Below are 14,311 nucleotides of genomic sequence, written 5' to 3'. Positions count from 1 at the left end.
ATTTTTAACAAGACCCCCAGATGATTCTTAGCTACAGGACAGTTTGAAAGCATCTTGCGACAGGACTACATTTAAATGGGTTAGTATGTCGGCAAGGAAGGTTTTGTCTTCTACTGAAAAAACAATTCTAGAAGTAACAGGACTTTATTTAGGCATGGCTTCATTGCTTGCAGTGTCTGCAAATAGGACGGCCACCATCCTGGCATTTTTACCTGTACTGAATCCTGAAGTTCTAAGTAGCTCCTTGAGCAGTCTTGTGAGGGCAGCTGCAGTTTCCACACAGTTATCTGGACCTGCTGGTGTGGGGGAGCTTCAATGACCCAAGTACAGGTGGAAAATGGCCGTCTGATGTTTGACAACTGAGGTGATGATGTGTTTTGAGGTGTCGAAGTTGCATTATATGTTCCCCCACAAGGCACTGAAGAGGGAGAAAGAAAATAATGTAGATGTTTTAATCATCTCTAATTATACATACTGTCTTTAACATCTTGCTCTGGCCTAGAAAACATGTTAATATTCTTTTAAGGATTTAGTAAATGTCGTGGTGACACAGGGCTGCAATCCTACCTTCTTGTAAGCTTGAGGCTGAAGGATAAAATTCAAGGCCAGCCTGGCAACTTAGTGAGACGTTGTCAAAGAAAGGGAAACTGAGGGCAGGCAACCTAGGTCTTGTGTTTAATAATCCGCTAAAACTGTAATTAATTTACATGTAATATGCATGAATTCTTGTCTGTGCATAAGGACATATGTATTTCATAATCTGTCAGAATACTTACTGTCCACAAAGGTATATGTTGCATTAAATCCTTTCATTTGAAGACTTATGTCAGAGACAAATTGAACTGTAAGAAAGTTGCCAGAAGAAATAAAAGGGGCAGGTCTAGTGGAACCACAAAATCTTCCGCCTAAGTATGAGTTTATGCTTGCACCATCTGCTATCTGGAAGAAAAAGTAGTTTATAGTAGTTAATTATTAATAAGGGAATTGCTATTTTGCACTAACTTACCTGTGAGGTCACCATATGTCTATGGTGATAGACAAACCATGGATTAAGGATCTATATGTGGGTGTTCTTATAGGCAGTCTTAATTTATATTGATAATGCTATAATGACTTTCAGTGATGCCCATTATATATTCTTCTGTTAGAAAAGGTAATATATAATTGAAATAAACAACAACAACAACAGCCCCATGGCCTCAAAGTCATTAAACCCATTGCTAGTCTCTCTGCTGCCTGAATTATCACCACGGGTTCTTTTTGAAGCTTCCTGGCTAGGAACCAACCTTCCAACCTCTAACAGGTTGCTACTAAGATAAAGTCAGACCAGGAGCTGCCTAACTGCTTCCTACCCTCTTAACACAAAGGCTACACCCATTACAACAGTGATCCAGACCTAATGCAATGGCTTCTCCTCCCACACAGACCTCAGGGGTCTGCTCTGCTTGATTGAGATTCTTGAACATCCCCAGCTCAGTCTAGCTTCCCAGCTATTGCATCTGCCTTCCTTTGCCCAGACCACCCTTGCTGGTATTCACAGAGTCTGTTGAGGTCTCTCTTCCTCCATCATCCACCAGCAGTGTCTTCCCTAAAGTGAACACTGCCCACATTCCCTGACTCCTTTCCTCAGGGCAAGTATTACTGTCAACATGCTACACATTTAACTTGCTAATTCTATTGTCTTTCCTTCTAAAATGAATACAACATTCCACAGAAACACAGAATTTTATTCTGTTCCGCCATATGGCCCCAGACCTTAAGGGTGTGTAATGCATAAACCATGCTTACTCACTTCTTAGTAAGTGCTTTGACCCTTCCCTACGACCCACATGCCTTGGTCTGTTTTATGTTGCTGTACCAGAGTGCCATAGACCATGTCATTTATATACAAGTAAGTTAATTGTGATAGTTCTGAGGATTGAGGGACATTTAGAATTCAAGGGGTGGACTTTGATGAGGGCCTTCTTACCTTCTAACATATGAGCATCCTAAGAAGAACATCAGGAGCATGCCAGCTCGGCAATCTCTTCCTCTCCTGGGGTGATACTATTCACCTCATGATAGGAACCCCACTCTCATGACTTCATCTAACCCCAGTTATACCTCAAAGCCCCCCATACCTTCAACATATGGATATAATGTTTGCATTTCTACCACAGGTACTTGAGTGACATGTACACACCACAGCACCACCCTACCCTAAAATATTCTCCCTGAGTCTACTCTATCTCAATAAACAGCTCAAGTCTAAATTCCAGTCATACTCAACTCTCCCATTCCCATGATAAGCATACCCCCTTTGTTCCACCTTCAAAATATATTGTATCAATGCCATGTGATACAGTGTCTTCAGAACATGGCTCACATATCAATTGCACAGAGCACTCACAGAGTTCTGCACCGTGGTACCCAGGTGTTTGATGACCTAGAGTATGTTCCTGTTCTTCCTACAAAACTATACCTTGTACCCAATGCAGAACTTGCAAGCCCTGGTCAATGCTGTTGCTTCTTCCCCTTTCCAACGCTCGCTGCCTCTGACAGTCTCCTCCCTTGGAGACATAGTCTTTCTTGAAGTACTGATAATCCCTAGTCATAGACCTTTTACTCAAATGTCACGTCCCCTGAGAGACTAATCCCACACAGTGGGGCCCTCCTCCAATACCATCTTGTTTAATTTTACTGTGATGAAACTCCATCAACATGATGCTTATTTACTTTTATTGGGCGCCCCCTCTGTTCAAGTGTGAATTTCACAGGAAGAGAAACGAAGTTATGCTCAGAAGTGTCTCCAGCATCCAGAACTACTGATGGCTTTCGCAGACTTTTACAAACACCCAAAGAAATAGTGAGGATTTGTATATCCCTCAAACACCTTACTAATAAACAAACAAACAAACAAACAAACAAATAAATAAATAAACAAATATGTTTTCAATGTGGCCACTGATGTTATAAAATGAACAAGATAAATTTCAAAATTAAAAATGAAACAAAACTGACCACTAGATGGTACTGTCTCTCCTATATGAATTCACGAGGAGCACGGAAAAGTGAAGGTCTGTCATCAAACACCCTCACGTTATAGAGAAGAGTTGCCAAGTTAAAGACAACATACTTTTTCTGCTAAGTGAGGTTTCATTACAACCACTGTGGTCTATACAAGCTTTTCACTTGTATCATGTACCTGGCTTGTGTTGGGTTGTGTGTATATGGAGAGACATAAGAGCATTTCTGTACCTTCAAGGTGCTCATGAAATAGTGAGAAGAAAGAGCCAAATATAAACGTATGTGCGCGCTTGTGTGTGTGCGTGCGTGTGTGTGTGTGTGTGTTGCTGTTTACAGATATATCTACAAATATGCGTGGAAAAATATAAAAAAGAAACCAAAGAAAAGAAAAGGTAATTCTGTCAAATAATATCAAGGAGATTCGTACTATAAAAGAAAGAGAGAGTGGGGGAAGATCACCCAGTTCATGCCAAGGAGCCTGGGTCTTACTCTACAAGACCAATGTCAGTTTTAAATAGAGACTGGTAGATGTGAAGGGCAGGACAGGACAAGCTAGGGCTGGGTAGAAGGTGGCCCTGTGCTGGTACTATATTCATCTAACCACATTAAAGTAGGAGTTAGCGTAACTGATTGGGAATATATAGTTACAAACTGCATGACTCCTAGCCTTCTGTATGATCAAACCTGAAATTATTTCTATCTCTGTTCTGTTCCTTGACAACACCAAATCTCTTGCTGTGGGTAGACCCTGAACAACACTGGAGCAAGGACTGCATGTCTGTGATAAGTTAGTGTCTGAACACTAACTCAGGCATACCTTGCCTTCTAGAAGCCTTGTTTCTTGGTGTCACTGTGACAAAATGCCTATAATAGTCAACTCAAGATATACTTTGTCTCTAGGACTCAGTCCATGCACGACTAATCTCTATAGTGACACAGTTACAGAGTTGTTCTAGGACTGTGTTAAGGTCATGACAGAAGGACACACTGGGGGGTGGGGGGTTACATACTTCATAGAAGCACTGATGCAGATAGAAAAAAGTGGTTGGGACTCAGGTATCTTTCAAACTCCAGTGTCCTCAATAACCTACCTTCCTAACTTACTCCCATGCTATCAACCATGTCTTCTTAACGGTTGTGCTTTGGTGGGTCATGCAAGGTTCAAAGTATCACAGTAATAATTATTTACTCTTTATGCATTTTTAAATGTTTGAGCTAATATCTATAATGAGGTAGACTGAAATTCACACTTATCTAATGAATAACTAAGTACATGAATACTTAGTGGCAGTGCTATCTCCTAACCAATGCACCTAGGGTCTGCTGATGCTGTCCCTAAAGATGCACACACCCTTCCCCAGTGCCTGATAATATACAGAAGGGATAGGCCCAGTGAATTATCACAGGGGCTCCCAGAAAGCTCTAGGGAATGTTTTTATGCAAGTTTGATGTTCGGGAGTTTATAATTGGCCTCACAACAATAATTTGGAGCATTTAGTGTTTAGAAGTCACATTTCTGGGTAGTAAGTACAGGGAATTTTCTCTTCAGATGGGACTGGAAACTTTAAAATATATCTGCCAAAACCAAGAGCACCAAGTTGAGGAAGAAACCTTGGGAAACTTCCACCAGTGTCATATTTCCAGGTAGAGGAAGCAATGAGGACCACACTTTTGATGCCCTCAACCACCTTACTGATGCTCAACACAAGGATGACTGAACTAACCAAGAGTTGGAGATTAGGTAGTACACAGCACTGTCCTTTCCCCTTATTTTTGGTCATGTCTTTCTTGTGGATATGCCTTGTTGATACTGTTCTCCATTTTATGGAGGCAACAGTATGTGTGAGCTTTCATGATGCTGTTAAGTGCCATGGCATGCTCACATCTAAGAAGCCCAACATACTCTGTTCTGATCTCCTTTTCTACGTCAAGGGTATTTAACTTCTGTTTTCATGTTGTATAATGTGTCTGTTTACAGGCCAGTCTTCCCCCCAATCCCAATGAATTACTTCTCCTTGGGGAACGTTCACTGCCACATCTCCCGTATTATGTACCATGGCTGCCACACAACTCCATAGGACAGATGTGACTATGGTTTCAACAGTCATTGATCAGCCACAGTTCACTAATGTACAGCAGATGACCCCCTTGGTCCCTTAGTAAACACTCTCAAAGACAGCAATGAAGGGAGTAGGCATAATTCAGCAATGGAACTGGTATAATCTGTCTTACACACTATTTATAGAGCTGTGTCATTAGCTTCTATAGAATGTCATTTTATCACAACATTGAACAATTTAAAAGAGGGGTAGTAAATACTGATATCACCTCAACATGATCTAGAATCACCAAGGGACCAACTTCTGGGCATGCCTGTGAGAAAGTGCCAAGATTGGGTTAACTGAATTTGAAAGAACCCACCCTAAATGTGGGTGGTACCAATCCATGACTTGGGACTCTAGACTGAATTAAAAGGAAAATATGAGCTGAATGTCAGAACTGATCCCTCTGTGCTTCCTGGCTGTGGGACTACTTAGTATCTGCCTTCAAATCTTACTACTTGTCAGGAACCCAGAGAAGCTGGTTTTAAATAACCTCTTAAGTAGTTCTGGCTACTTGGTCTCATTTTAGAGAAGGACTGAACTTGAATTAACACATTTGTCCCACATTTTATCACCTCTAGCCCCTCATGAACTCCCTCATAATGGCTGGCTTCTAGCCCCATGTCTTATTAAAATGGTTGTCACCCAGTGGAATGGCTTTCTTCATCTCAGCTTTTCTTTGTCTGTGGCCTACAGCTTAACACCACTGGCTACCCACACATCATTTGGAAAGGCATCTTCCCCTGACTTCCATGCACCACACTGTTCCTGGATGTCACAAGCTTTTCTCAGTCATCCATTTTTGTCCCTTCATCTTTGGTCCTCCCGGTGCATCCTGTCCTTGGCACCCTTCCTAGACATCGATGGGAGTTTGGCCGTCTAGCTTTACACTGTCTAAATGTTTCTTTGGAATTTTTAGGAAGCTTTGGATGCTATCTACGTAAATAAAAGGAAGAGACCAATTACAGTGTATTTTTGCACTTCAGATACCATTTACATTAGGAATTGTGAAAGACAACCTCACTCCATCCAACTAATCTTCCCATGGATCGCTTCTTAACAAGGCACTTAGTGAGACAGAATTGAATCTTGAAGCTAATGTTAGAAGTCACTTGAGATGTTTGAATGATGATATCAGAGATGAACGTGAACAGGAGGCTAGCAACTACAATATATATTGAAGCCACTGTAAGCAATAGTGTTCTCATTTTCAAGGCTTGTAGATAGTAAGCTGGAATCCCATGCGCTAGAGCAGACTGTTAAGGTGTAGCAGTCTTACCTGCACGTAATCAAAGTTGCATCTTCCTGGCGACGATGGTCCCTCCAGAGTAAATGAATTGAAGGTGAGCTTAACAAGTTTGTTTTCAGGGGCAATTATGTACCATATGCAGTTTAGACCTTTGTCATAAAGTCCATCTGAGTCATGATCAGGAGACACAAAGCTCTTGTTGTCCTCAGTCAGGTACCCACCACATCCTTGCTGTGGTCCTGTCAAATGAAAGATACATCATTGTGCAGAAGAACAAAACGATCTTCGCGTTACTGTGGAAGGATTTTGAAGAGGAGAGGTTCCATTTTCTCCCACAGATTTGCAAATATTATCAAGAGGTCCCCGAAAACTAGGGAGTGTGCACATGTGTTTCTCAGCTTTTCTTGGCTTCTTGCTAATTCTTTTTTCCCATCACTGAGTTGCCTCCTTATCAGCACACATAGATGTCTGAGAGAGTGAGTAACCACACTGGGGTGCATGCATGTGCCTCTGTAGAACTATTCATGCGATTTATTCAAGTCTTTCCAACCCTGAAAAACTCAATTTTCTGAAAATTGATGTTTTTTGCATAATAAAGCTGGTGGAAAATGTGCACATGCCTGACTTTTGTGTTCTACTTTTGTGAACACTGCTAAAACTGAAAATTGAATTTATGAAGATTTATCCAATACTTCTAAAAAAAAATTACCTCCCAACTAGTTTTTCGTTTAAATAGTTTGACAGAAAGAGGCTGTGAGGAGACAGCTCCGACTCCTACTTTACATTAAATCACATTCCCTGTATTTTATTTTTTATCTTTTCCGAAACCAAGTCAGGAGGAGACTAAAGAATAAAAGAAATCCACTAGGTAAAAACTATCTACACTGAAATTAAACAATTAGTCATGCATTACAAATTACAGAATATGGAGTATCTTAATGATGAGTGTTTGTCTACTGCAGGAAAGAACAGAAACAAACCCCGCTGGATTTAGGATGTATTTACTCCACAGCATAACGGGTATCTCAGAAATGACATAGGACGAACATGAAATGAAGAAAAGCTGGCAATTTCTAAAGAAAGGGTCAGGTTGAATTAAACTCAAAGTAATCACAACAAAAATAATATTAAATGAGTGCACAAATGAATGGTCTGCAGCCTTGCACTAGACACAAGCACAGCTTATTTTCTCTGTTGTTGACCTTCCTACCACACCTGGGCCTAACCTTGCTTTGTCCTAGGCTGACCTTGAACTCAGAAATCTATCTGCCTTTGCATCTTTCTGATAAGTTGGCTCATAGTGTAGCTGCCTTTGTCCCTTTAGATTCATGAAGCTCCTCATAATTCATATTGCATCCTTATATTTTTGTAGAGTTGAAAATTCATATATTTTTAAACTCATGGTTTCAGAATTCTTTTCCACAGCCTTGAGGGCTGTCCTGAAGGTCCCAGCATCTACCATTTTGCTGAGACATAGCAATACCCTCAACTTCTGAACTAGTGATGTTTCTAATTATTATGAAGTCATTAACATTAACAGGGAGGGCATTATTCAGAAAGAAAGAGTCCTCTACTACTAGTACTGGCTCCAGAAAATATGTACATTGCTATACAAACAAACCTCATGCCCATAGCAGCCATGGACACTAGTGGAGACTCACTCCCTGCAGGGCTCTGTCCTAGGAGAAGGAAGCATGTCACTTTGTCCCCAGCAATATCATACCGGGTTGAGCATAGGTAGGCACAATTTTGATCTGAAAACTATGAGGCAAATGAATGACCATAATAGAGCTCAAAACTAGACCATAAAAAGCCTTTGATTTTATCCTATGGATAATGAGGATCCACTTGGAATCTTTCTTTTAATTATTATTATCATCATCATCATCATTATTATTATTATTAATTGTATGTGTGAGCAACTGCTACAAGTGTGTGAGTGCCTGTCAAGGCCAGAAGGGTGAATAGTTAGATTTCTTGAAGCTGGAGATGTATGCATTGTGAACCGCCTCTGTGTGTATTGTAAATGAGCTTTAATACGCTAGAAAAGTAGTTAACCCTTAACGTTTAAGCCATCTACAGCCTCTTGGAAGGATTTTTGATTACAGGAGTAGTAGTAGTATCATTTGAACTGAAATTGAATCTGGTAGTAGCATATTACAGGAAAAGCTGACTAGGGGAGCTAACGTCAGAGATGAGACCACTGCTACAATATCCAATCTGGATTAGCAAGAGGCAATGGAGTTTGAACTTAACATACGTTACTTCGTTAATATATCAGCCTCAAGAAATGAAGTGTTGCTTTTAAAAAATTAACCTGTAGATTTTAAATATGTAGATTTAAATTATTTAATAATTTTAAATAAATTATTTATTTATTTAATAATTAACACACTATTTGTGTGTTAATTATCGCCAACAAGTTAATAAGAGAACAGGGACTTGTCTCAAAGTAAATGGCATTATGCACACTTACTATACCGTGGTAGCAATACCACTACTAATAAAAGTAGTGTCATGAGGTAGATATGCCTGGTATGGAGGCAGGTTAGTGACTCTGAGTACCCATAAATGCTTTTGTTATAAGCTACTGATATCAGAACAGCTGGCTATACAGTGTCACCATTGCAGCACATACATACCCACAGAGAGAGAGAGAGAGAGAGAGAGAGAGAGAGAGAGAGAGAGAGAGAGAGAGAGAGAGAGAGAGAGAGAGAATTTGTCTTACTGTTGTAAAAAAGTCAATTCATAAAATACAGAATAAAGAAAATGGAAAGCTAATATCACCTAATATTAACCAATATTATCAGTCAGATAACTTTGGCCAAAATAGCCAAGTAACTGGAAGAAACACAGTATCCCATGAGCAGATGGGGATTTACAGGGTTCTGGAAATGATGACGGTAGAAAATGTCCCGTTTTAATATTTATACATAGTGCAGCTTCTCTGTGCTTCCAACTTTCCTAAGGCAGATGGAAATGCAAGTGTGTGTGCCTTTGGAGGCTGTAAACAGTAATGTTAACAGAATAAGGGAGCAATGCTACAATGAGTGAAGGCCACATCGCTGTGCCCACATACCTGGAGTGCCAGGTTATAATAGGACCTACAACTAGGAAAGAGTCTCATGTATACCTGTATTTTCTGTATGGCTAACTTGAAGTTCCTTCTTTCTGGTAAAGACATCCTAACATGGTTCTGCTTCAACATCACAAATTGATCATGTTTCCTGTTACAGTATATATATATATATATATATATATATATATATATATATATATATATATATTATCATTTAGAAAATGCTTAGTGACCAGCACCTTTCTCACCAGTCAGACTCTACCAGAACCACTTTGATGACATACCTTGTACCCAAGAACAAATTTCACTATAGCATTCTTCTGTATTTAACTATCAGGAGCTATTTCTTTGGTTGTGAGAAAAAATCTTTGCACAGAGGTGTGGTGCAGGAGATGGGAGACCTCCTGGAGACATAAACCCATATTCAGCAGAGATTCGGCCAGATCTACTTAATTGAGTCAGTAACTGAATCCTGAAAGATTAAACTTCAGAGTGAAGCTGAAGGCAGCATTAGTCTGATAAGGGAAGAAATATCTGCCATATCTAGGAGAAACATCTTAGCAGCTTTAGTGGAGGGAGACGGCTTATTAAAAAGTTATTTTGAGGACTGACAGCACCTTCTTGAGGTCTTTGCCTGTCTCTGGAGGTTAGGGAGCAGCTGCACTTAAGATAATGATCACCCTGACTTTAGTATAGTCCTTTCTTTCAGGAACATCTGTGACTGGGGGCGTTGTAACACAGATGCATCTAAAAGCAGTGCCCTCGTCAGACAGAGTGTGTCACATCACGGTGGCTTCTCTTCAGATTGTGGAGCTTGGGCTTCGGCATCCTTACTTGGAGTAAACCTCACTGGGACTTTCACAGCTGTTGTGTCAGCTGCTCCAGAGTTATGAATCTGCTTAAGGATTCAACATGGTTTCTGATGAACTTGCTGTCTCTATTTCTATAAAAGGATTTTGTAGAATACTGCACAACCTTGGGTTAAAACCTCCCAGAAAACTAAGATTAGAAGGGAAATTTCTCAGTTTGATAAAGAATACCTGTAGAACTTAGAGCTATTAGCAAACTTCTGAAAGAAGGGTGTGTGTGTGTGTGTGTGTGTGTGTGTGTGTGTGTGTGTGTGTTCATGCCTGGGAAGGCAATAGGCTGATATCCAGTCTCTTTTTCAATGGTTCCTCATATTATATTTTGAAACAGAGACTCTTACTGAATCTGGAGCTTGCTAATTTGGCTAGCCTGGCCAGCAAACACTATGGATCTTCCTGGCTAGCTCCCTGCATTGAGATTATAGATGCACACCTCTGTCCTTGGCTTTTTTACCTGCGTGCTGAGGATTGCAACTTGCATGGCAAGTACTCAGATGAGCAAGCCATCTTGTGAGTCTCTAGTAGCAAAGGTACACAGTTAAGCAGCCCTTCAAGATGAGGACAAGAAATGATGTTTTTCTTACAACCCTTAATCATCACTATTAAAGTCTTGGCCATTAATATTTAAGGGAACAAAAGCCTGGAAAGGAAGGAATCCAGGTGTCACTGTTTGCAGATGCCATTCTTCTCCTTATAGAAAAACTCCGAGGGATCTGCAAAAACACTCTTAGACCCACGAATCCAGCCACTCAAAACCTGAATATGTATGATAGTTCTTAGACCCAGGAATACAGGCAGTCAAAATCTGAATATGTATGACAGCACATCAAAACCTGTAACATTTCTATGTATTAGCAATGTGCAAGAGAGGGACAAGACTGGAAAACACATCATTTGTAATCACTAAAGGAGGTGGAATATCTGGGTACACATTTAAAGGAAGGCACATGCATAATGTTCTAAGGCCACTGAACTGATCATAAAATGATAAAAATGCTATTTTTAAATTAGATTATAGTGAGTCATGAATGATGTGGTAAGACTTAGTCCTTCAAATCTCAGTTGAGTAACTACAGTTCACAAAAGCTACTTCTTAAATAGTCTAGGCATCAAACCGCAGCTTGACAACTCTTCCTTCCCTTAGTCAACATTTGCCAAGACCAGCAGGATCTCTATAAGGACAGGATGCTCTGCCTGTAAAGACAGGTACAGAGATGGGCTTTGTCTGTTTTGTGCACAGGCACCTCTGATTTGTCAACACTAGGTAGCAGCCTAAGCCCAGGTTTCCATTCATTCTGCTGTATACTTAGATCTATATCAAAAGGGGGCTTGGTGGGGTGTAGCCACTCTCAAGAAATAAAGCCAAGGACTGTTATTCACTTCTCACTGTCTTCAGTGAGGTAAACTCTATGAGCTATTCTGTAGGCACCATACTAATTCAAAGGAATTCAAGCCACAGATAAATAGTATGGTCTACAAGGTAAGAGCTAAAATAACAGATTGTGTGTGAAATAACATAAAAGGTGATTACTTTTTTTTAAAGAAGCAAAGAAAAGGAGTGAGAGAGGTAGGTCAGCAGACGAAAAGTGCCTGCCACGAGGCTGAAGACTGGGATTCAATCCCCGGGACCCACACAGCAGAAAGACTCCTGCAAAGTTCTGTGCACTGTGACACTCAATCCAAAACATATGCACACACGATAAGTGGCAAATTAAATGCAATAAAACAGTTAAAGGCAAGAAAGGATGGCCAAGTGAACAGAGAAAGAGGAAGGACAAAGAGAAAAGAGCACAAAGGTTGAGTGAAATCAGGCAACATCAGTAATTCTGTTGCACAAAAGTGTATTAAATATTAAATTCTCCAATTGGAAGAAAAAGCCAAATACCAAATATACTCTTCACGATAGAGAAACTTTGGAAGCAAAATGGTCAACAAATATGTTGTGCAAATATATGTGTACATGTATAATTAGAGTTTTTAACCAAATGCTTTTTGGGTCCAAAAGGATGAAGAAGAAGAAGAAGAAGAAGAAGAAGAAGAAGAAGAAGAAGAAGAAGAAGAAGAAGAAGGAGGAGGAGGAGGAGGAGGAGGAGGAGGAGGAGGAGGAGGAGGAGGAGGAGGAGGAGGAGGAGGAGGAGGAGGAGGAGAGGATGAAGAAGAAGAAGAAGAAGAAGAAGAAGAAGAAGGAGGAGGAGGAGGAGGAGGAGGAGGAGGAGGAGGAGGAGGAGGAGAAGAAGAAGAAGAAGAAGAAGAAGAAGAAGAAGAAGAAGAAAGATGATGATGATGTGTGTATGTGTGTGTGTATTTCTAAATCAAGAAAAATGGAAATCATAGATAAGTCATTTTCAGATGTTATTGCATAACAATATGAATTAATCTCCCAGGAGGACACAGTAATTATGCATGACTGTTTTTCTTCATAGAAAGTATGGATCCCAGTGCGTCTCTGTCAACCTCTCAAGAAAAATTTGCTGGTTAGAGCTGTACTCAGTTGTCAAATAAATACAGAGGCTTATCTAGTTTAATCAACACTACAGACCTCTACAAAGATAAATGTGTCCATTTTATAGAATAGAAGTCCAAGACAGCATAGCTATGCATATTGCCCAAGCCAATTGTTAAGATTAGAAACTGGGTCTGGTACTCCAAAGCCTACACTGAGGTTCAGGACAGCCATTTTCATAGCAAAAGAGAGGTATCATACCAAATTTACAAGGAGATGTTGACTTCTGATTTAGAGTTTGTCAAGCATAGGACCTTGCTAAACTCACTTTTGCATTCTTAAAACCACTGCCCACATAGTAATTAGCTAGGAAATATTATAAAAAAAAACAATGAAGGAGTACATAGAAAACAAATAATGATTAGATGGATCTTTGTCGTCTAGTAAAGGGTTAAAATGATAACTTTTATTATTAAATAATTTTATAATTAAATCTTGATCATAAAGTTGTTGCTTATTATAAAAACACGTATTTATGCACAAGTACACACACATTAGCAAAATGCCTTTTTAGCAATGTTAGCCTATTTTGAAAGCCAATTTTTCTAATTTCCATGCCCTTTTTGACCACATATTTTAGCAGAACAGTAGTAAAAATTTCAACAAAAGATCCAAAATAGTGATTATTTTGCCTAATGGGCAGTCTTTTTTTTTCAAAGGGGAAAATTATGTAATTGTTTTTATTATTTAAATTTAACAAATAAAAATGGACCTAATCCAAAATACAAATATATCTTTGTTTCATTTTATTCATATTACTTATTTCTGCTTAAATAAATATCTCTAAGTACATTAATATTCTGACCTACTGTGAAATCTACTACAGAATTAATAATTTTATCACCAATAATGAATATAGGGCTAGAATGGTGACTCAGCAGTTAAAAGCTGCTGCATCCACTCCAGTAGTGACAAGCGTGACAGGCCCCGAAAACCTGGACACTGTCCCAAGGCGAAAAGTTCACCAAAACTTAGTCTCCTGGAATCGTGGCATCCTGTATAAAGAATTGGGCAGTCTTATTGTAGGAAAATATTTCTTTGCAACAAGTGATGCCAGGTCTGATAAGGAGTTTGACTCTTGGAGTATTCAGTATATTGTCAGTGTACTGTACAGTGTACTGATAGTATAGTATATCAGCAGGTAGAGCACATCCATTAATTTGAAGAATTTAGGACACGTTAATGAGCATACTCCCTCTTTAAAGGGATATGATTTTACTGAATATCGACAATTACAGAAGCAGGAATTTAAAAAGTGGAAAACATTCTGTTTAAAGAGAGCAAGATAAGTAGTCATATGTTACTTGCATGTCTTAAAACATATGATGATATAAAAGTGGAATTTATAAAAATTAGATGTAGTTTTACAATAATGATTTAAATAAGGAAATGAGATGGTTTTGTTTTCATTAATTTGAAACCTCATGCCAAGTATACTGCTGATTTTAATTTTGACTACCCTGGTGGCAGGTACTAGTTGATGGTGACAGAGGTCAATTCTCCGTT

At 39.4% G+C, this 14,311-nt stretch overlaps 1 protein-coding gene across 1 annotated transcript in view; it reads right to left on the bottom strand.

Annotated features, from left to right (window-relative positions):
* Cubn (cubilin) overlaps positions 1-14,311 on the bottom strand; it is a 222,434-nt gene that overhangs the window by 10,171 nt on the left and 197,952 nt on the right. Inside the window, exons 60-62 of the mRNA XM_021155681.3 lie at positions 6,388-6,596; positions 777-939; positions 213-418 (exon numbers count right to left, since the gene is read on the bottom strand). Of these exons, the coding sequence (XP_021011340.1) occupies positions 213-418; positions 777-939; positions 6,388-6,596 (578 nt within the window). The remainder of the gene's footprint in view (positions 1-212; positions 419-776; positions 940-6,387; positions 6,597-14,311) is intronic.

The sequence above is a fragment of the Mus caroli genome, unplaced genomic scaffold, assembly GCF_978045245.1.
Source record: "Mus caroli unplaced genomic scaffold, Mus_caroli_1 scaffold_2, whole genome shotgun sequence".
Taxonomy (NCBI): Eukaryota; Metazoa; Chordata; class Mammalia; order Rodentia; family Muridae; genus Mus; species Mus caroli.
The sequence above is the reverse complement of the archived record's forward strand: the minus strand, read 5'-3'. Positions and strand labels throughout refer to the sequence as shown.